The 23,018-nt window shown below is 32.1% G+C and overlaps 1 protein-coding gene across 8 annotated transcripts in view; it reads right to left on the bottom strand.

Annotated features, from left to right (window-relative positions):
• The window catches only part of LOC145252466 (ubiquitin carboxyl-terminal hydrolase 7-like), a 132,164-nt gene that overhangs the window by 33,296 nt on the left and 75,850 nt on the right, over positions 1–23,018 (bottom strand). For all 8 annotated transcript variants that reach the window (XM_080111885.1, XM_080111891.1, XM_080111890.1 and 5 more), the window contains 7 exons: positions 22,689–22,797; positions 21,850–21,980; positions 17,353–17,407; positions 17,153–17,233; positions 10,055–10,145; positions 1,250–1,332; positions 662–771 (listed from right to left, as the gene is read on the bottom strand). In XM_080111885.1, the coding sequence (XP_079968011.1) occupies positions 662–771; positions 1,250–1,332; positions 10,055–10,145; positions 17,153–17,233; positions 17,353–17,407; positions 21,850–21,980; positions 22,689–22,797 (660 nt within the window). The remainder of the gene's footprint in view (positions 1–661; positions 772–1,249; positions 1,333–10,054; positions 10,146–17,152; positions 17,234–17,352; positions 17,408–21,849; positions 21,981–22,688; positions 22,798–23,018) is intronic.

The raw sequence follows: 23,018 nt of genomic DNA, 5'->3' as shown, positions 1-23,018 counted from the left end.
TAGTCTCAAATGTAAATGCCTTCTTCATACATATCGGAGAGTGAATAGAGGAAGGACTAGCTTAATTTTTAGACTTCATTCAAAATGCTGGATGCATTTTTATGAACTCTGCCTCTGAAACGTTTCAACTGTTCCTGAACTTTGGTTTCTTTTTCACAGAGACTGAATCTCCTGAAACTGTTTAAACCATTAACACATGTTGTACGGAGAGAATGGATCAATGCTGAATCACATTTGAAAACCATGTTACACAATGTGATCAAATTGATTCTGCAAGTGTCACTTGTTGAGGACTCGGCATTACAAAGGAATATAACTGAACATTGCTGAAGAAATGATGCAACAAGATCGTCAAAATGATTATGAACTAATTTTATTTTTAAATATTCAATTCTCTTGAAATTTTGCACAATTGTGTGATAAACGTTTTTGGGTTTTATGTTCATTCACTTTTGCAAAGAGTAAACTTTTGCTTTCCTTATTTTGTCCTTTAGTCCTCGCATGAGCAATGTTTCTGACAAAGGGAGAAGAATTGCTGTTTTCCAAGTCTAAATCTATCCATCTAACACGTGAAGCATTTTCTTTCCTTTTCTTAGTTCCGTACAAATTCAGTGATTTTTCTTAAAAAAAAAATAAAATAAAAAATATAAATTTTTCTAACCTGTCATTAATTTTGATATTAGCATCTGCTACAGGATCATACATAAATCGCATCAATTGAAGATGCAACACGGGAGGGAAGTTAAGGAATATCACCCCTTTCTCAGCATCCTGAAAATCAATAAAACAAGAGAAAAATACATTTTTTGCCTAAAGCATTAATTTCTCAATGGAAATCATTTTTTTGAGGGAACACACAAAATATAGAATAGGTTGTAGCAAATAATTATTTAAAATTAAAATATTAAATTTATAAAGTTCACTGTTAAATAAATCTTACATTTTATGAGATGCTTTTTTTTTTCTGGTTTGGAATCTCTTAAAATTTGAAACTCTTTTCCTTTAAATTCACCCATTTGTTGATAAATCTTTCAGCATCTTCGTGGGGAAAATAAGTTTATTCAAATAAACTATTCACTCACTTCCCTCTTTAAGTGAGGAATGGGTGATAAGAATTCAACAGGGGTCATAAATTATTCACATTGGATTGAAGGGAGCCATGATCAGCATAAGATTGAGAAACACGCTAAATTAGAAGACGATAGAACTGAAGAGAATCACGTTAAATATAGGTCACTTATATACTTACTTGTAACCCATGTTCTCCTGCATCATATTTGTTATCTCCATCAAGGCTTTCTACTTTAACATAATCATTAAACGATTCAAAAACTGAAATGAAAATATTTTATATGTCAATTTTATATAGAAACAAACATATCAGGTAAGAAAATAGAAGGAAAAAAATGTGCTGTGTTTAATTCTTGTAAGTTATTTTCAAAAATAAAAATCTAATTTCAAAATCTAATGTGTTTCTGACTTCATTTTGCCTGCATCTATCATCTGCAGCAGTTTGTATAAGGTTCTGCCCGCCACCATACATGATAATTGACCAGGGTGAAGCTTGGTCATTTTGAGATGTTGGTGAAGGGTATCCAACCACAATTGTTTTGGTCATCCTCTTAGCCCCCCCCCTCCCACATCCATTATTAATTCCATTTTCACAAGACTGAAAGCAGTATATTGTTGCATCAGTCCAAACAATTTCCGATTTTGTCTGAGATCAGCGTAACATTACAGACTTCACTACATTTGGCCCAAATTAAAGTCAGACAAAATCTTTGTCTCCATAACATAACCTACCCTTCACAGATGGCAAAGCCAGATCCATAATAAATAACAGATTATGCTAGTCTGGTGAATCTTGGATTAGTCAATTACTCATCTGTAGAAGTGATTTCACTGGGGATACTACACCTGTTATTGTTTTTTTTTTTTTTTTTTTTTTTTTTTTAAATCAGCAAGTGAAAGAAGTAGATTTTTTTTTTGTCAGTCAATTCAACTGTTTTCATATTGTAACCATGACTAAGCTAAAATAAAAACATTAAGATCCTCCCTTGCAGGTTTGGTTAGAAATAGTCAAAGGTCAAGAAGAAGCCCATGTCAGTCTCATAACCAACTGCAAACCGGTGAATTTCTCTGGAGCTCTGATGACAGATGTGATTCATCAGCCAGAGCATAATTATCATAAACTTGTTTGTTACTTAAAAAGCAGCTTAAACAATCTGCTCAACTGTCACAGTAAAGGGAGACAAACATGGTCAATTACATTACATTATATAGAAAAATCACATTTAAAATTTTAATATTTTACCTTCAAAATATTTTTTGGAAGCCAACTTAAATGACGAGACCATAAAGAATATTATATCATCATATACAGAAATAAAACATTTTTTTAAAAAAAAATTTATGATCTTCATAATCTTTGCATCTCTTTGAAGCATGTGGTAATACAAAAGTCTTTTTTTTTTTTTTTACATAGTTCTTTTTTATTATTGTATCCTGCAAAATCTTTCAAGGTTGAACAGTAGAATAAGTAGGTAAGCTTTATGATGACTACAATGTTCTTTGCATTTAAATATGTATGTTTGTATTAGTTTTAACTTTTTAATTGCTAAAAACATGGCAACATTTAACGTGCTTTCCATTAACAATTACAAGAAACTTTCTTAATCGTTGATTGAATGAAGAGCTTTCAGGTAGTGTATTATTAGTCATGGCAAACTCCTTATCATTCACAGGCAACATGAATTAGAACAAATATATTGAGATTACCAAGGCTGCTGCAAAGAAGATGGGCTCCTACCATGCTAGAAAATTACTCACACTTGAGAGTGCCCTATATCACCATTTGTCCATGTATGGAGTATTGCTCATGCATCTAGAATTAATCTTTTACTCTTAGACAGGGTTACAAAAAAAAAAGAAAAAAAGAAAAAAAAAAGTCCCGCACTATCAACTAAACTCCAACCCCATCACTGATATGTTGCATCCCTGTGCCCGCTTTACAAGTATGGAGTGTGCTGACAATCTCTTAGTACTTGTACTCCTTCAACATAAGTACCCGACTAATCTAACAAGCAGCAAAATCCCACCCCTTGCACTGTAGAAATCCCTAGATACCTGAAAACCTTCTACTCTCATAGTTTCTTCCCTCAAACTAGTAGATGTTGCAATTCTTTCCTGCTTCTGACTAATGACGTGCAGAAATTAAAGTGAATAGACATCTCACTGTTCAACTCACTACATAATGTCCTTGCAGATTTGATCCCAAATAGACATCCAAGTGACACTGAGCCTTGTTTGGGGTGAATAATGGTAGAAAAAAAAAAATGCAGGTTTGATTTTTAATGTTTAATATAAAAACTTTTGAGTAGGATCCAAAGAAAAATAAATGTTCATAATGTCACGAGGGAGATAAACCTGCCAGTTAACATTTTATTCGAAAATCAGTTCAGATGTTACCGAGATTATTTCACTCGTGGTACACGAAAATAGGCAAATTAAACAGATTTTTTTTTTTTTTTTTGCTGTAACAATCAGTATTTACATTTCAACTTGTGATATATTATTAAAAAGAAATGGTTTAATGCAATAAGTTGTTTTAAACTAGTATTTTAGGATTTTCTCAACATTAATAATTCATCTTACAGCATATCAACATTTGGATTATAAAAAAATTCTAACTAAAAATGTTTGAGCTTCTGATCTTTCATTGTTTGTTCATCAAGTGAAATTTATTCACTTTTAACTTTATAGAATTTCATATTTTCACGTATTTCACGTTTCTATTCTTCATAACAATTAAAAGGTTATCGTATTCACGTTTCTAAATCGTAGTGAATCAAAGTTTAAAAGTCGTTCTATACACACAATGTTTGACTGAAGCTGTTTTCAGTATTTACAGCTAAGTGTTCTATCATTCCCAAACAAAATGGAACAACTATACAAATAAAATTAAAAATGCTATCTGAAAATTATTTTCTAGTTTACATTTTCATGTTAAAAAATACAAAATTTTTTCATAAAAATAAAATATTAGTATTAAGAGTGAAGAAAGGTCTACAATTGTTCGACACAATGGTAAGAGAAATTGCTGTAGTGATCGATACTATAAAGTGGTGTTTTTGCAACATATTTTTTGTTATTAAATATAAAAATAAGCATAAGTAAAAAATTTGAAGAAAATAAATAATTTCTCAGCAAAATTTTAAAGATGAGGATGATAACGTGCGTAAAAGACGAAGTACCAAGTAAAGTTCAGTTTTAAACGAAACTTTTCTACAACTTGAAAGTTCAATCCTCAGTGTGACCGATACTAAAAATACAATAGCAAATTATTTAAGATTTCTAACCAGCCATAGCGGATAGGATGAGAATAAGAATGTGAATTCAATAAAACGTCTCATTCAAAATTCTGTGCAGACTTTAGAGTTTGATACGATGCACCTGAAGATGATCAGAGGTTACATTGGCTGAAGAATCCAAATCTAACATCTTTAATTTGAACAACATTAAAACATTTTCTGGATTAAAATATACTTTTATGCTTGTTTATATTGAAGGATTTTAATTTTTAATACAATGTTATCAATAAAATTGTCATGTTTCATTATAATAAAACCACCCACTTCCAAGTAAAAATTGACATTTTAAAAGAAATTTATTATAAAATATATTTCCGACTATTTAATGTTCTGCTATTTCTCCATCTGAACGACACTGATGATGATTATAGAATGCTAAAACTGCACTCGTATTGAAATATACAAATTGATAATGTGAAAACTATCCTGAACTTTAGATAAACTATTTCTTTTTTATTGACATGTAACATAACAGCTAAGGTGTTGGTAACAATCAGTTCTAAATGAGAATTTTCTCTGGGGTAAAGATTCAATCTTTAATACAACTAAGAATAACAAATTAACACTTCTGGAATGGAAGTAATTTACCTCCATTGATTAAATGAACAGTTCAGATTGAAATTTTAAAAACATTCAAGAGTTTGACATAAAAATTTTAAAGTTGGAAAAGATGTACCTGAAAAGAGTTAAAATTACACCTGAAAGCTTGTAAAAATAACTAAGATGAGAATAATAGTGCCCCTTTCTCATATATATATATATATATATATATATATATATATATATATATATATATATATATATATATAAATAAAAACACTATTATTCTCATCTTAGTGGTTATTGTTATATCATGGATTTTCCCATCAGTCTCGACGTACGAGGTTCTAACAAACATCTCTTTACGATTGTTTCTACGAACAATAATTCAGGCGAAGATGGCACTTGAGTCCTGCTAGAGACTTGCAAACATGGCCATAGTTGACGCAGGTGTGAGGATTGAGAAAATTTGGGAGAAATCGTTGCTGGTATATTTGCATTTGCTTATTTTCTTAGCTTAGTTTCCTTTAATTTGTGAGTACAAGCTGTGGAGAAGTGTTTGATTCACCGGTGACAAATACTCTTCCAAGCACTTCTATCACTAGCACCGAGTTCAAAATTTCTGCCATTGATCTGGACAGCTGCAAGGTTAGCTCTCAATTAGTCTTCCTAACGAAGCGAAGGTTGTCCAACATTTCGGTTACCACCCTCAAGGTTACTATACATGAGTTGTTTCAGTAACCTTCTATTGCCTATGCGAATAACATGGCCTGTCCAGCAAAGTTGTGATTGAATCAGGAAACCTATTCCACTGATACCACAAAGTGCAAACAAGTTTGCATTGGATATCCGGTCTTTAAGAGTAAAACCACGAATAATACAGAGACATCTCATTATATATATTTATTGCATTTTCGCTCCAGATAAGGCACAGTGCCATTTTGATGTAGGAGGCTACTATTTGGGACATAATTGCAGGGATACTATGTAGGGAGTTGAGCAGCAAGAGGTCTTCACATTAAACTTGAACTTCTGCCTGTCAGTACAGCCAGGGAAACAGAAACCCAGGAGATTCCAAAGCCTAGTAGTTCTAAGGAAGAAACTATTAGAGTAGAAGGTTTTCTGGCATCTGGGGATCTCTACTGTATAGGGGTGGGATTTTGCTGCTTGTCCAGTTTGTCAGGGGTATTTATATCGAGGGGATATAAGGGCTTGTAGTTCGTTGGTGCATCCACCATTAAAATACTTGTAAAACAGGCAAAAGGATGCAATATTTCGTCGATGGGACAGAGGCTAGCGGATAGTGCAGGACATTAGGTTGGCAACTCGTTAGAACCCTTTCCAGGAGTGAGAGACTGGTAGTAGACGTACCAGCCCAAATGTGACAATACTCCATATATAGGCGAATTGTGGCTTTGTAAAGGTACAGGATACTTTCAGACGTAAGTAACTTTCTAGCACGGTAGAGAGAGCCAACCTTCCTCACAGCAGCCGCGGCAATGCCCTTGATGTATCTGTTCAACTCCTGTTCCCGGTGAATGTTAAGCCGAGGAATTTGAACGAATTACTTTCAGGTAATGTATCATTAGCCATAGCTACTGGTGGTTTAGAAGATTTTTTGTAATTAAAGGAAATAAGCTTAGTCTTGACAGCATTGAAGGTCAGCATCCATTTTTGCTCCCATTTAACTACAAATTGGAGGTCTTCTTCCAGTAGGGTTTCCGACATTGCCTTAGATATGTGCTCATTCGCCCCCCCCCCCCACATGCTTGTTATAGAGTGCGGTGTTATCAGCAAATATACCCCTCTCAGAAACAATTTTATCAGGGAGGTCGTTTCTGAAGATCAAGAATGATAAAGGTCCAATTGTTACATGAAAGGGCTATCCCTTTCTCATGTAAGCAAGAAGATAGACGAGATAAGTGAAAATGATATTAGGAAAAAGTTAGAATCGGACCCTGTAGGCAAGTGGATAATTGAAATCCGAGGAATGCAGTCCCTTGTTAATTCTTTTAGAAATAGTTAAATATTATTTATGTTGGAAAAAAGCGATTGTACATTCTTTTAGAATAACTGGATATTAAATATCTCAGTTAAAAGAATGGACAATACGATTTAAAAATATTGTTTAAAAATAGGTTAGATATTAAACTTCTGACGTCATAAACAAAGGAGATTTCTCAATATATGAATAGAGAGTTCGAAGTTAGGATTGATTTGGTTTTGATTTGGCTTAACGGCATATCAACCTTTTTCAGGTTATTCAATGCCAAACTCAGGATTTAAAAAAAAAAATTATGTATTTAAAGAACTTTATGACGTCGAGTATCAATCAATTCTGTATAGTTCAATAGTTTTGTTTGTTTTAATATCTAACAATCTTTTTTTTTTTTTTTTTTTTTTTTTTAAGTTTTATATATCCTCATATATTCATAAGGTTTAGTTGGGTTGATTCAGAGAATGATTTATATTTTTGTAAAGATCCTTGTTACTCTTAAAAAGGATAATATTTCCTCTAGACAGTTGTTTTCGAAAAGTTTCTTCATGCTGTTGTGTTTGAGGTATTGTTTTCTATCTTTATCTAGAGCTCTACATTCCACAAAAAGATATTTAATGGTGCAAGTTTTCTGGCAGAATGGGCATTGTGGTTGTTGTTCTTGTTTTAGAATGAAGGAGTGTGTGAGTTTTGTATGGCCAATATGTATTCTAGTTATAACGACTTGTTCTTTTCTGGATTTGGGGGGAGTTTGTCTCCATTTTTCCAGTATGGGTTTAATTTGGTATAATTTGTTATTTGTGTTGTTATTCCATTGTCATTGCCATTTTGCATGTATTAATTGATTAATTTTGGGTTTGAAGTCAGTATATGGTATGTTTATTGTATCTGGTTTTAAGTTTAGAGCTGATTTGGCCGCTAAGTCGGCTCTTTCATTTCCTCTTATCCCAATGTGACTTGGGATCCAACATATAAATATTTCTTTGTGTTCGGATAATGAATCAATTCTATTTGTTAGTTTGATGATTAGTGGGTTTTCAAGTTTTTTGTTATTCAGAGATGTCAAAACGGAAAGTGAATCTGAAAAAATTAGGAATTTCCTATGTTCATCTTTTTCTATAATGTTGAGTGCGAGGTCGATGGCACATATTTCGGCAGTAAAAATAGAGCTTTCTGTTGGAAGAGCTTTTTTAAAGAGTTTTTTCATTCGACACTGCAGCACATGCCACTCTATTATGGTCTTTAGAGCCATCGGTGAAAATAGGTAGATGGTCTGGATATTTTAGGAGAATATCATAGGCTTTTTCGTGGTAGATATTAGGGTGGGATTTCGCTTTTGGGAGTTCATTCAAGTTTAAGATTACTTTTGGTTTTTTAAGTATCCAAGGTGGGGTTTTAGGTAGTATATGTTCTTGGATATTTTCTACAGTCATTTCTGATTCCTGCAGTATTGCTTTCATTCTAAGACTAAAGGGCTTCATGGCCTTTCTTTTTGCTTCAAATGCCTCTTTATATCTCGGATTGAATGTAGCTTCATATGCTGGATTATTTCGTTGTGCTTTTAATTTAGTGTAATATTGTGCACCCAGTTTTTGACTCCTTATATTTATAGGTATTTCGTTGGCCTCTGCATGGAGGCTTTCAACTGGGGATGTTCTAAAAGCACCGAGAGCTAACCTCAGTCCTCCATGGCAGATTGGATCTAAAATCTTTAGGTAGGACTTTCTGGCTGATTGGTATATAAAACTACCATAGTCGAGTTTTGATCTTATCAAAGTCCTATATAATTTCATTAGTGTTTCTTGATCGGCTCCCCATTCTGTATGGGCTATTACCCGTAGTAGTTGCAGTCTTTTGTTGCAACTATTTCTTAGATTCTTCAGGTGGGGGATGAATGACAGTTTTTTGTCAAATATAAGGCCCAGGAATTTGTGTTCTTCTACGGTGGGGATTATTGTTCTTCCAAGCTTCAATGTAGGATCATTATGAAGTTTTCTCATGTGACAGAAATGAACGCATTTGGTTTTTGATTGGGAAAATTTATATCCATTTTCCATTGCCCATTTGTCTAATTTATTTAAGCAGTGTTGGAGTTTGAGTTAGGATTGATGAGGATCAGATAATCCGAGAAGATCACACAGTGATAGAGTCAGTTGGAGAGTGGGAGCCCCTTAAAGGCGAAGGGAGAAGAGTAGACGATGTAGTCAAAAAGACTTGAATTCCTGACTTCATCAATCGGCCGACAGAAGAATAAAGAAATCAACAATTTCGTAACTGTTGTCTCATATTGTCTTTACAATCGAAAAGGTAAATGTGTTTTGTCTATTCATCTATAAACGAACTCTTGTATAACCCCCTTACAAGTAATGCCCCTCCTCCATCATCAGTAATGTATGTGTTAACAAGAATTATCCCAGTCTGTTAGAAATGTCTCCCTCCATATTTATCATCACAATTGTCATGATGTACAAAGAATTGTTATGTCTTCCCCTCATCATCATCTGTTCTGAGTCCCCGTTATATATGTCTGCGATATGAACCCGCTACACAACACAAGGATTGACCCTTGAGGATTATATCATTGTTTTCACATACGACCATCGAGAACAACCTGGATTCTTTTGTTATTTAAGAAGGATTTCATTAAATTAAGTAATACCATATGATCTCATTTTTCCCTGAGAAGACCATTATGCCATACGCTGTCAAAAGCCTTATATATATATCTACGGCTACTGCCCTACTTTCCCCTGCTTTATCCAATGCATGGTATAAACGTTCACAGTTAGGATGCTGCAATAGAACGGGCTTGCATAAATCCATATTGTTGATCGGACAGAAGTTTAGCAACTGTAAGGTGGTGGACTAGAGCTTCATTAATTATGGACGCAAAGCATCAGTTTTGTGCGATTCAGAATATATTCCTCTCCAATTTTTTTCCAGATTAAAAACATTATTGATGTCTATACTGGTTTCAATCTAGGGAGGGAATAATAGAGTTAAAATAAAACTTCAAATCAGTTAATTATAGCCATCAAAAATTTTAAGAATTATCGTTTCATCATGTGATGCTCAAGTAATCAAAGAAATAATGAACAACAATTCCAAGTAAAATTTTCTTTTTGTATTTGCTGTGAAAAGCACTTACCATTTTTCTTCTCTTTGACATTAAGTTGGATATCATAAAAAGGTTCAATCCTTTGGGAGCCATAATCTACATGTTTACACTTTATGTAAGACTGAAAAGAAAAGCATTTTACAACGTTAAATAATCTCAATAACAATCTTTAATAATTTTACATTTTAATGAAGTAAAAGATAAATCTTAATTTATAGAAAAAAAAAGGGTGGGGTTACTTCAAACAAGACAGTCCTTATACTTAGAATATTTATAATTGTTATACATCCAGAGATGTGGAGTCTGAAACCCAAACAACAAACTCCTGATATTTTTCAAGGTCCAAGTCCGGTCTAAAATAAATTATCTCTAGAAAAGTTTGGCAAGTTATATATATATATATATATATATATGCATGTAAAGAATTCATTCCTAAACTAATTAACAAATCATTAAGATTTTTGGAAGCAAACTTCAGTGTAAATAGTTCAAATCTGATGCACAGTTTAATTGTACAGATCAAAAGGAATGGTAGTCATAAAAGTTAAAATTTTTTTGGAAATTTCAACAATAAATATTGGACATCAATTAATGATGTGTAAAGTTGATTTTTTGTAAAATTCAAATATTTGCATCAAATTTAATTCATAATTGATCAACAAAGCAAAATTTCCTAAGTTTAAATTTCTTCATGTTTGAACCTTAAATTTGGAACATTTTCTAAAATCAGAATCATTTAATGGATTTTAATAAAAATTATACATAGGATCCTAAACATAAGAATGTACAAAAATTGAATGTAATGTAAGACATTGATCCTAAACATAAGAATGTACAAAAATTGAATGTAACATAAGACATTGATCCTAAACATAAGAATGTACAAAAATTGAATGTAATGTAAGACATTGATCCTAAACATAAGAATGTACAAAAATTGAATGTAACATAAGACATTGATCCTAAACATAAGAATGTACAAAAATTGAATGTAATGTAAGACATTGATCCTAAACATAAGAATGTACAAAAATTGAATGTAATGTAAGACATTGATCCTAAACATAAGAATGTACAAAAATTGAATGTAATGTAAGACATTGATCCTAAACATAAGAATGTACAAAAATTGAATGTAATGTAAGACATTGATCCTAAACATAAGAATGTACAAAAATTGAATGTAATGTAAGACATTGATCCTAAACATAAGAATGTACAAAAATTGAATGTAATGTAAGACATTGATTCTAAACATAAGAATGTACAAAAATTGAATGTAATGTAAGACATTGATTCTAAACATAAGAATGTACAAAAATTGAATGTAATGTAAGACATTGATCCTAAACATAAGAATGTACAAAAATTGAATGTAACATAAGACATTGATCCTAAACATAAGAATGTACAAAAATTGAATGTAATGTAAGACATTGATCCTAAACATAAGAATGTACAAAAATTGAATGTAATGTAAGACATTGATCCTAAACATAAGAATGTACAAAAATTGAATGTAATGTAAGACATTGATCCTAAACATAAGAATGTACAAAAATTGAATGTAATGTAAGACATTGATCCTAAACATAAGAATGTACAAAAATTGAATGTAATGTAAGACATTGATCCTAAACATAAGAATGTACAAAAATTGAATGTAATGTAAGACATTGATCCTAAACATAAGAATGTACAAAAATTGAATGTAATGTAAGACATTGATCCTAAACATAAGAATGTACAAAAATTGAATGTAATGTAAGACATTGATCCTAAACATAAGAATGTACAAAAATTGAATGTAATGTAAGACATTGATCCTAAACATAAGAATGTACAAAAATTGAATGTAATGTAAGACATTGATCCTAAACATAAGAATGTACAAAAATTGAATGTAATGTAAGACATTGATCCTAAACATAAGAATGTACAAAAATTGAATGTAATGTAAGACATTGATCCTAAACATAAGAATGTACAAAAATTGAATGTAATGTAAGACATTGATCCTAAACATAAGAATGTACAAAAATTGAATGTAATGTAAGACATTGATCCTAAACATAAGAATGTACAAAAATTGAATGTAATGTAAGACATTGATCCTAAACATAAGAATGTACAAAAATTGAATGTAATGTAAGACATTGATCCTAAACATAAGAATGTACAAAAATTGAATGTAACATAAGACATTGATCCTAAACATAAGAATGTACAAAAATTGAATGTAATGTAAGACATTGATCCTAAACATAAGAATGTACAAAAATTGAATGTAATGTAAGACATTGATTCTAAACATAAGAATGTACAAAAATTGAATGTAATGTAAGACATTGATCCTAAACATAAGAATGTACAAAAATTGAATGTAATGTAAGACATTGATCCTAAACATAAGAATGTACAAAAATTGAATGTAATGTAAGACATTGATCCTAAACATAAGAATGTACAAAAATTGAATGTAATGTAAGACATTGATCCTAAACATAAGAATGTACAAAAATTGAATGTAATGTAAGACATTGATCCTAAACATAAGAATGTACAAAAATTGAATGTAACATAAGACATTGATCCTAAACATAAGAATGTACAAAAATTGAATGTAATGTAAGACATTGATCCTAAACATAAGAATGTACAAAAATTGAATGTAATGTAAGACATTGATTCTAAACATAAGAATGTACAAAAATAGAACATTGGATTCAAAACATATCTTGATTAATTATCTGCCCTATAATGTTTGATGTATTACATTCATCCTAGGCAGGTTGAACCAGTTTCCTGGAAAAGAGGAAGTGTCAAGGGAATATTCAATTCACAGGTGGTCGCCTGTAATGCTTGGTGCATTTTTGGCCAAGATTGGTTGTTTTTGTGTATCAACATTTTTCACGTTATTTAATGCTGAATCTAGTTATTTTGAGGAACGATTTTTAATTGAGTATATTTTTTTTTTACATCAGATTCTATTTAACCCATAGTTAGAACTCTAACAGGTACTACCACTCCGGGTCAGAGTGGACCTGAGAGCAATGGCAATTAAAGGGTGGCTCCACACTCCCCAAAACCCGCAAGGTGGGGCCTCACCATCGGATATAGTTTTAGGTCATATCCAGGACCTTTTGGCCAGGAAGCCAGTATCTTCAGACAGCCAAATCTGGTAGCACCAGATGCCCTAACAGGTATTATCATTCTGGGCCAAAGTGGATCTGGGAGCAATGATAACTAAGGGGGAAACTCCACAGCCCCCAAATGGAGGTTCACCACTGGATGTCTTGAAGTCATACTCAGAATCGATATGTCCTAGGATGGGTATTTTAGTTTTATAGCTTAAAAAAAAAAAAAAAAAAAAAAAAAAAAGTAAATAAGCATGTTTTCAATACTCTGAATTTAAAGTCATGTTTTTGAAGAAAATCAAATGGAAAATATGGAAATTTTTTTGTGAAAGAAAACCACATTTTCAGAGTAACTTCATGAACACTGAATGTGTTGACCGAACAATTCAGGTTATAAGAGAATAAATATATAAATAAAAATTACTTGAGCTTTCATTACAACCTCAAATGTGAACACAAGAAAAGGAGATAACTGCTACTGATCATCAATGCTAATTTGTTTATGCGTCCATTAAAACCGATTAAATAACAAAAAACAATTCTGGTTCAGTTTATTTTTAACATTTTAATAGAAATTATTTCTCTATCACACTGCTGCAAAATACGGTTATGTTTTTTTATTATTATTATTATTATTCTGCCAATTTCTTGCTTATTCTAGTATATGATGAGTAGACCCTAATTTAGAAATATTAGGGTCTACTCATCATATACTAGAATAAGCAAGAAACTGGCAGAATAATAATAATAAAAAAAAAAACTTAACCGTATTTTGAAGCAGTGTGATAGAGAATATGTGGTCTGATTAGGACTATTTGACATTGGAATAATAACAGGTATGTCGTATTTGTGAAATGTTGGAAATCTCCAATGCTTCATCCGTGTTACTTGTCCCTCTTACTCAAGCAATATGGAAAATAAAAGAAAAGATGTTTTGGACTACATGCAAAAGCACATACGCTTTCTCATTCAATGCCAGGTCTTCCTCCTAGTACAGATTATGTAAATAAATTTATATTTAATACCTAAGCATTGCAGAGTAAGTTTTTATAATCTGTAAACGTCATTACGTATCAATTTTATACATCTGAAAAAGAACAAATCAATTTTAAATACTAAATAAAATGTTCAATGGACATTTAAAGCTGATAAAATTTATTGTAAAAGTCTGAACAACGGGAAAGAGAGGCAGGGAGGCCGTGTAGGCTGGTTTCAAGTTATGTCATGCTCTTTTTATTTTGGATCGAGTCAGATTATTGAATATGATGACTAAAATCAGTAACTTTTTTTTTTACATGTTGGCTGATAGACTAAGAAATTAAGTTATTTTCTTAAGTCGATAGTAGAAATAATAAATAAGTTATAAGGAAAAGTGAAATAAAATAAAAACTGGCTAATGAGACCCATTGTTGCAGGCAACATTGGGTCTTCCTATTAGCAAACTTATATTTTTTTCACTGAATGAGGAATCCAATGTTCTCCCCATCTCCCAACACAGATCACCATTTTCAAAATAATTTTTATTAAATTTTTCAGGTAGAACCAAGGACGGACTCAACAGAAACTAGGTGAAAAAAAGATTTAAAATTTTTTATTTGAATTTAGTTTTTAACTCCTTAGACCCAGAATTTCTAGCGAATGATTGAGGAGCTTTTGTAATGGTGTTTCAAGCTGAATCCCATATAACCATTAGCATACATGTTTGAAATTGTTTAATATCTCAATAATCGCATAAGCTTGATGATCTAAGAATCTTTTTAAAAATAAGTTATGACTATTTTGTGCCATATATACTTTGTCAATATTTCTTTAAAAGATTATATTTTTGTTAAACAAGATAAAGCAAAAACATTTACCATATAAGTGTAATTTTGTTCAAGGAATCAGAATATACCACTTAATCTTTTAAAAATTAATAGTTTGCAAGTATTCTGCAATAAATATGATGCAATGCCTTAAAAATACCTTATATAGATTTAAACAGAAGTTAGAGAACTGAAAGTTGAATTGTAATGTATTTTATATACAAGAAACTAAAATTGAATACTAAGACTATTTTAAAAATCTATTACAAAAATTCTTTGGTATTATTGTAGATTAACACCTTCTGCTATGCCCCTCCCAAATTGAGATTCTACCTTTTTAGGTAATTATGTGTGAACACGCTGAAAAAAACTTGGCAAAAAAAAAAAATAAATTATTTTAGAATTTGATTTAAAATAATCCCAGATTTCAAGGCCATTCTAGCATTTTAGCACCTTTTTTTCCACAAGATAAACCCTGTCTTTTTTGTTGTTGTTTTTGATGGGGGAGTGTCTTTTTCCAAGATGATTATATGGTTTTAAGAGTCTTTGTCAAAACGAAGGTACCTGCAACTAACTTAGTGATAGGATTAAGGGCAATTATGTGTAACAGACTAAAAACTTCAAAGTAAAAAAAAAAGAAAAAAAAAAAAAAAAAAAAAAATTTTTTTTCCAAATTTAGAGTAGGAAATTAATTTCACATTTATTTAATGTGAAATAATCCAACATTTATAAGGCATTCTAGCAGTTTAGAGCAGTTAACCAATTCTTTTCTTTGGAAGATAAATAATGTTTTCTTAGAGGAGGAAAGGCCTGTTTTTATGATTGATTTTTATGATTTAAGAGGGTTTTTGTTGGATGAGGCTTGCAACTCATACTAAGGGTTAGTGATAGAATTAAGGAAGTTATTTTTTTTTGGGGGGGGGGGGCACTCCTATCTATGTTAGAAGAAGCATTTTTTTTTTCATGTTGTGGGTGTGTGTACATGTGTGTGTGTGTGGGGATATTACTCAGATGTTAAGTCAAGATTACAAGACATTCAAGAAAAGGCACTTTTAAGAGATGAGCTTGTCATTCAAGCCTAGAGTTAGTGGTTGGGTAATTTTTTATACTGACTTTTCAACTTGACAAAACATCAAAAGTAGAAACTGCTCAACCTATTCCCACTCTAAATTCTAAATTTGTATTTTTTTTCTTTTTTACGTCAAGATTGTTAGAGTGTTCACACAGTCACCTAAAAAAGTAGAATCATCAACTTTTATTTGGTTGCTAGAAAGTAATTTCTGACTAGAATTAAAGTTAAAAAATTTGAAAACCACTATTTCTCAAACCACAAATGGCATTAACTTAAACTTTAAGCAAAAAAAAAAAAAAAGTATTGTCTTTTTTTTTAGCGTGTAAACGAATTAGCAGCTGATGATGAATTATCAGCGTTTAATTTTAACAGTCAAAACTGAAATGAATACAAAGTTTTTTTTTTCTGAATAGCATATTAAAAATTGATAGTATGAAAAAGAAAACATGCAATTATAATTTTAATCAATAAAGAGAGAAGAAACATCGATTTTGAGTATGAAATGGAAAAAAAAAAAAAAAAAAAAAAAGATTTTTTTTTTTTTTTTTGTAATGTTTGATACTCGTCATGTCAATATCTTATTTTATGCTTAAAAAAAAGGAATAAGCCAGGTTATCTCGTACTCCAAAAAAGATTGAAAGTAACGCTTTTCCTGATAAGTTTCCAAATTTCATGAAAAATTTCTTATGGGGGAATGATATGGTGCTTTTTAAGCATCGTGAAGGTAAAAAAAAAAAAAAATCCTGACCAAAAATGTCTGTTTCATAATGCTAACATTTTTATCATTAGTTTGCTAAAAACCCTTCAAATAAATCATCTAAATTATTTTGTATTATAACATGAAAATTTTCTAAATGGTCTAAACCTAATATATTTAAAAAAAATTCCCTTTAGAAACTGCATTAAAAAAACAAACAAACAAACAAAAAAAAGGGGGTTGATTTCTATGAAGAGGTTAAAAATTTCAAATCTGTTGAGGGAATCATACAAATAAATCAGCTATATTAACAACAGCAACGATATTTGCACGCGTGCAGATCATTTTTTATGCATTATATAATAAAATTTTTTTTTAAAATGTGCTTCGTTAAGAAAAACTTTTATACAAACTTACCAACATTTTCCCTTCAAATAGCTTTGGTATTGTACCCTCAACGCAGGTCCCTTTCATTTTGCTTTCCATGTTGTCTAAAAGCTGAGAACGGAGAATGAGGAAGTCATTTACAAGGTGTAATTCAAAACACATTTGACAAAAATAAGCATGATAAAAGAGAAAATAAATTCAAAAGAAAAAAAACAACAAAATAAACTTACCACTCTACAGAGTTCTTGCACATCATGTTGCATAAAAGAATCCAAGGTTTCCCACCTGGAAAAAATAGATAAAATAGGGTCTGTAAAAAACTTGATACAATATAGTTTTCAAATCCAAATTCAACAAATACTGGTTATGAACTGTCCTCAAAAGTAATAAAATTATGTTCATTTTATCATTTTAAATGGCTTCCTAATACCCTTCATTGTCCTGGAGTGGGTTTTATGTCTTACTAGCATGGTTGTTTGGTTGTTTTATGACATATCAACCCTTTCCAGGTTATTTAATGCCGAATTCAATGATTTTGAAGAACAATTTTTTAATAGAATATATTTAGGGTCTTTTTCAAGTTTGTTTCTATTCAACCCATAGTTGGGACCCTAACAGATACTATCACTCCGGGTCAGAATGGACCTGGGAGCAATAGCAATTAAAGGGCGAGTCCACACTCCTCACCGTCCGTAAACTGGGGCCTCACCATCGGATATAGTTTAAGGTCATATCCAAGACCTTTCTAGCATGGGTACCCAGCATTTTTTAGTAAGGCTTATTGAGCCACCAATCCCCTAAAAGAAATGAAAATAGCAAGTACCCGTGCAAGCGCAAAAAAAAAAAAAAAAAAAAGCTGTAGTAGCCAGGCTTGAACCTGTAACGCGAAAGAGGAAAAGGTGAGAAAAAAGTAAGCGTGTTACCCGTCTCGGCCATGTGACATCACAAGCCTTCAAAATAGTGCCTTTTATACGTAGTTCAAGATCACGAGGCGTGAACGACTTTATTGACACAAAAACTGACCACTCTTTACAAAAAACAGCCCAGTTGACTGTCTAAGAAATAATCTTTTTGACCAATTTTTCAATATTGGTCATCAGAGAAATCGATCTTTCTAACGATATCGACTTTGTCAGTGTTCGTTGCATGTGTTGAAAGTTTTTACGAGACACCGTACTGTATACTGATACTCTATGGCTGACTGGGATAGCTTCCGTACATTCATATCTGATCTACCTCTCCATTCCATGTTTAAAAAGGATGTGTCCTCTATAGTATCAGACCTGACCGAATGGTCAATTGCAGGCATAAACCAATTCATACCATCCAAAAAATTCCAACAAAAACCTAACAGTCAGCCATGGTTCTCCCCTGAATGTGCTGCTGCCATCGCGCACAGAAATCACTTTTTCCATAGCTACCAATGTAATAGATGCACTGAGACTAAAGCTGCTTTCAGGAACGCCAGCAACCACTGTAAAAGAGTAATAAAAAAATGCAAGAGAGTTATATGCTCAGTCCGTTAAATCCAAAGTAGTTGAGTAGTGGCTTGGTTCCCACCAGTTCTGGCAAATAGCAAACAGGATCCTGAACAGAAGCATTCGTTCTATCCTAACCATTATCAATGGACCAGAAGTCATCTTGCAGCATCCGACAAGGCCAAATTATTTGCCAAGAATTTTGCAGCAAATTCTACCCTATGCGACGAAGACCATCAACTCCCCGTATTTCCTCCTATAACACACAACACGCTAGGTAACATACAAATATCTGTGCATGGTCACCAAGCTAATCAAGAACCTTGATTCCAGTAAAGCAACTGGCCTTGACGGTATTCCAATTATAGTGTTAAAAAAAAGCTTAAACCTGAACTTGTCCCCATACTTACAAAACTGTTTAAGCATTGCTTTAAGGAGAAGTGCTTTCCAACACCATGGAAAACCTCATCAGTATGCCCTGTATTTAAGAATTCAGGTGATAAAGTGACACTATCCTGTTTAGCGTGAATTAACAGTAAAAAAAAAAAAAAAAAAACGTTAACTGCATGCATGGGAAATGAATATCAAATTGTAATTGTTTAGTTTGAGTTCGGATTCTGTCGCTGTAAACCATGAACAGAAGACAATTAGAATATCAGGTTGTGAAAGTCAAATAAGATAAAGATATAAACAGAGAGAAGAAAACTCTAGAGAAAATTGAAAGGAGAAGCAGAAGACAAAGAAATTTGTACTATACTCAGATAGAGCTAGCTGTACACAGACGACATGTGGCATGATGACGTAACCCCTTCTAAGGGAGCTAAGGGTTTCTACATTAATAACCCCTATCTAGCTTCTAACCTTGTGCCTCACTTTGAGATGAAGTTAAAAATGTTTCATGAAGGTGTTTTGTGGGTTTGGGAATGTTAGATCATGTCGCTTGGGTTTGAATGACAGGTGTTATGAAACTTAGCAGTGTTAAAATCATTCCAGAAAAATTTACACGCGGATATCTGAAGTCAAAAAACAAAGCATTGTGTGAAAACGCATATTTCTCTCTCTCTCTCTCTCATATATATATATATATATATATATATATTTCTCTCATTTTCTCTCTCTTTCAATGAAGAAAGAAAAATTAAATATAATTTCATTGTTTTTAAAACAGTTCAGGTTTGGTCGCTATATGCAATGGGTTGACTAAATGTTTCCTACTCGTTAACTGTTTAATAAATTATATATATTTTTTATAAAAATGCATTCGTTCGCTATTTTCATACAAGTGTTCAATTTCAGCATGCTATTAATGCCGACGACAGAAAGCTGCCTGTAACGAGACAATGACTACACAAGAAGTGACGATGAGAAGATGCCTTTAACAGCCACACATAATGTGACCCATGCCAGACAATTATAGCTGACAACGTATCAACCCGTTTTTGTTGATGTTTCCAGCAGGTGTCTATCGTTGGATATCATTTATTCCCCAGGCAGTTGGTTGCGTTCCCAAGACGTTCATCAACCAAGTAACCCTCCCGGGAAGCAATAGTATCACAGTTCACTCGTCGGCTATGAACAGACACAAAGCTTACACAAATAAATAGTAGAATAATCAAACTCTGTGTCTGCATGTTCACCTAAAAAAAAAAAAAAAAAAATTTATGCATTTGCTTTCTTTTGAGTCGCAATAAGAACCCCCCCCCCCCACCTTAAGTCCAACACTAGCTCACAATGGTAGCATCAGAATTGCCTGGCTGACAGAATTCTCAAAAATCCAGGAAGCATCAGCATCACAAGTATTGATAGTTGTCTGCCTCAGTACATGGCAAGCAGAGACATCTCAGACAAATCATTAGAATGAAAGTAACGTTGCTTCTGCACTGTTCTCAGCCAAGCCATCCACCAACTTTGCATGTAACCATTAAGTGTAGCTGTTCTATGTCAGGGCAAACAATGCCAATTAGCAAATAGTTGCGACCAATGAGGAGATTTCATGCCAATCAAAAGGTGTGATTGTTGTAAGCTCTATGCAGAAGTTTAACTTAACAGACAAGCAACGGCAACATTATCAAGCTGTAGCTTACAGATTTTACCTTTATTACCTCCCTTGCATCCTATAACCTACTTGCTTATTATCCTCACCACACTACATCTCTGAAGTTAGGATTAGGAAAATAAACTACCTTCTTATTGGCTGCTTAAAATATACCTTTGTTGGTTTTTCAACAAAGGAAAACTGGAGTGTTTTCAATGACTGCTATATATCTCACATAGAAAAGGTTTCTTTTTCTCCCCTTTAAACTTTAAATGTTTGCTACATAGTTGTGCACTCTGAGACTTGTATGTTCATATCCAGTTTTAAAAAGACTTATTCTTTGCTTGCACTGCACCACTATCGAATCTGCGCATTTTCTTCAATACCAAACACTAGCAATCATACGTAATTCAGTAAAATTTAATTTTGGGATCAACAGGTCCAAATTCTTTTCCGTATCAAATTGTTATGAAACATCAATAGTTAAAGATGAATTGTTTTGACTATTTAGAATTCTTATCAATTCATTCAAGCTACTGATGTTTATCTGTTTATTACTGCCTATGTTTTAATTTATGTTTTGAAACCTGACACAAATCATAAATTTATGTCATACCAAAACTATAAATATTTTGTTAAGATAATGGTTTTAACTACTTATGTGAAAGTCTAAATAGCTCAGACTGAAGATCTTAAGGTTTCTATTTGGTTGGTTGTTTTACGGCACATCAACCCGTTTCAGGTTATTTAATGTCAAATCCAGTGATTTTGAAGAACAATATTTTAATAGAAAAATTTGTTTTTTTTTTCAAGTCGGCTTCTATTTAACTATTGGGACCCTAACAGGTGTTACCAGTCCAGGTCAGAGTGGACCTGGGAACAATGGCAATTAAAGGGTGTCTCCACACTCCCCAAAGCCCGCAAGCTGGGGCTTCACCATCGGATATAGTTTAAGGTTGTATCCAGGACCAGTTTCTATTTGGACTTTCAATCATGGCATCCACTTTATTTGTTGGGAATTATTTTACGATCAATACAATATTTTATATTTCTACGGGTTGTTAGGATTGTTGAGATTTTGAAAATAAGACAAATTGACAGACGCACAGACAAAAAGATGAGGAATCCAAGCGGCAGTGACTGACGTGAAAAAGTATTTTCAGTCTTAAGAAAATCTCAGCATAAAAAAAAAATTAAAAAAAAAGTAAACTTACCCAAAAGATTTTGTCAACTTCTTAGTGCCAACTGGCTTGTCACTGAACTGTAATTCATAAAATACCCGTTGTAGTGCCAAAGGCACACTTTTCGAGCTGTCGTCGCTCTCTGTTGGCATTAAATACACAGCCTAAAAAGAAGAGTCCAAATTCTTTTAAATTTCAAAAAATAGTTAATTTTTAAAAATTAAAAAACGTTTGTTTCTAATTTACACAAAATGTTTTTCTTAATTTAATGTCAATTGTGATTAGAAAATTTTTTTTTGACATGCATTTTATTCAAACTTAATAGAATACGTAAAAAAAGAAAGTTTATCGCCTGATTATGACAAACGTCCTCGTCAGGCACAGCATTTTCCCTAAGCAAGTGAGGCCAGTGCGCATGTAAGAATCTTTGGTTATAAACAGGACAATCTAGTAGTTAGTAGATATTGGCAGTTGAGAAAGATAAATTGTTATAATACATTAATTCCATCTTAAAATGGAATAAACTATTGCTGTTTTTTTTTTTTAATTATCTGATTGAGCACCTTGTTAAAACGTTCATCAATTGGTTAATAGATCAAGCTTTTTATTTGTCTTGACAATAAGCTGCCAGATGGAGAAAGACTAGAAAATGTTTATATTTAGAAATGCTATTATTTTGAAAGTTGCAATTAAATCACATTTCTTTTTGTATTTGCTGAAATGCTGCAGTAGAAAATCAATACGAGTTTGAATAAATATTTTAAATCAGCTTTGAATTCTTTATTAGGTTGAACAAAAAAATAAATAAAAAGCAACATATATATATCTCTCTCACTGTGAATTATAAAATGCAACCAAGTCAAACTATTTACCTTTCTAAGTTCATTAGTGAAGAACAAAGTCTGGAGCAAGGAATTCATGTAGCAAGTTGCACCTTGGTTCTTTAGGCCTACGTAGCCTGTATGTTTCTTGGAGTCCCAACTGAAAAGAAGAAAAAAAAAAGAAAAAAAAGTCAAATTCATTTCTAATATCATAAGAGACTAAACTTTACAGTAAATATTGAAGAACTGTCACTAATATATTTGCTCAAGAATGTCAAAAAGAAACATTCACATCAGAAAAGATTAAACCATTTTTTTATATTCATGAAATCATAAACAAGAAATTATGAAAACCAAAAATTTTTTGAAACTTTCTTTTGA

Source organism: Euprymna scolopes, chromosome 29, assembly GCF_053919585.1.
Source record: "Euprymna scolopes isolate OS-2025 chromosome 29, ASM5391958v1, whole genome shotgun sequence".
NCBI classification, from domain to species: Eukaryota; Metazoa; Mollusca; class Cephalopoda; order Sepiida; family Sepiolidae; genus Euprymna; species Euprymna scolopes.
The sequence above is the reverse complement of the archived record's forward strand: the minus strand, read 5'-3'. Positions and strand labels throughout refer to the sequence as shown.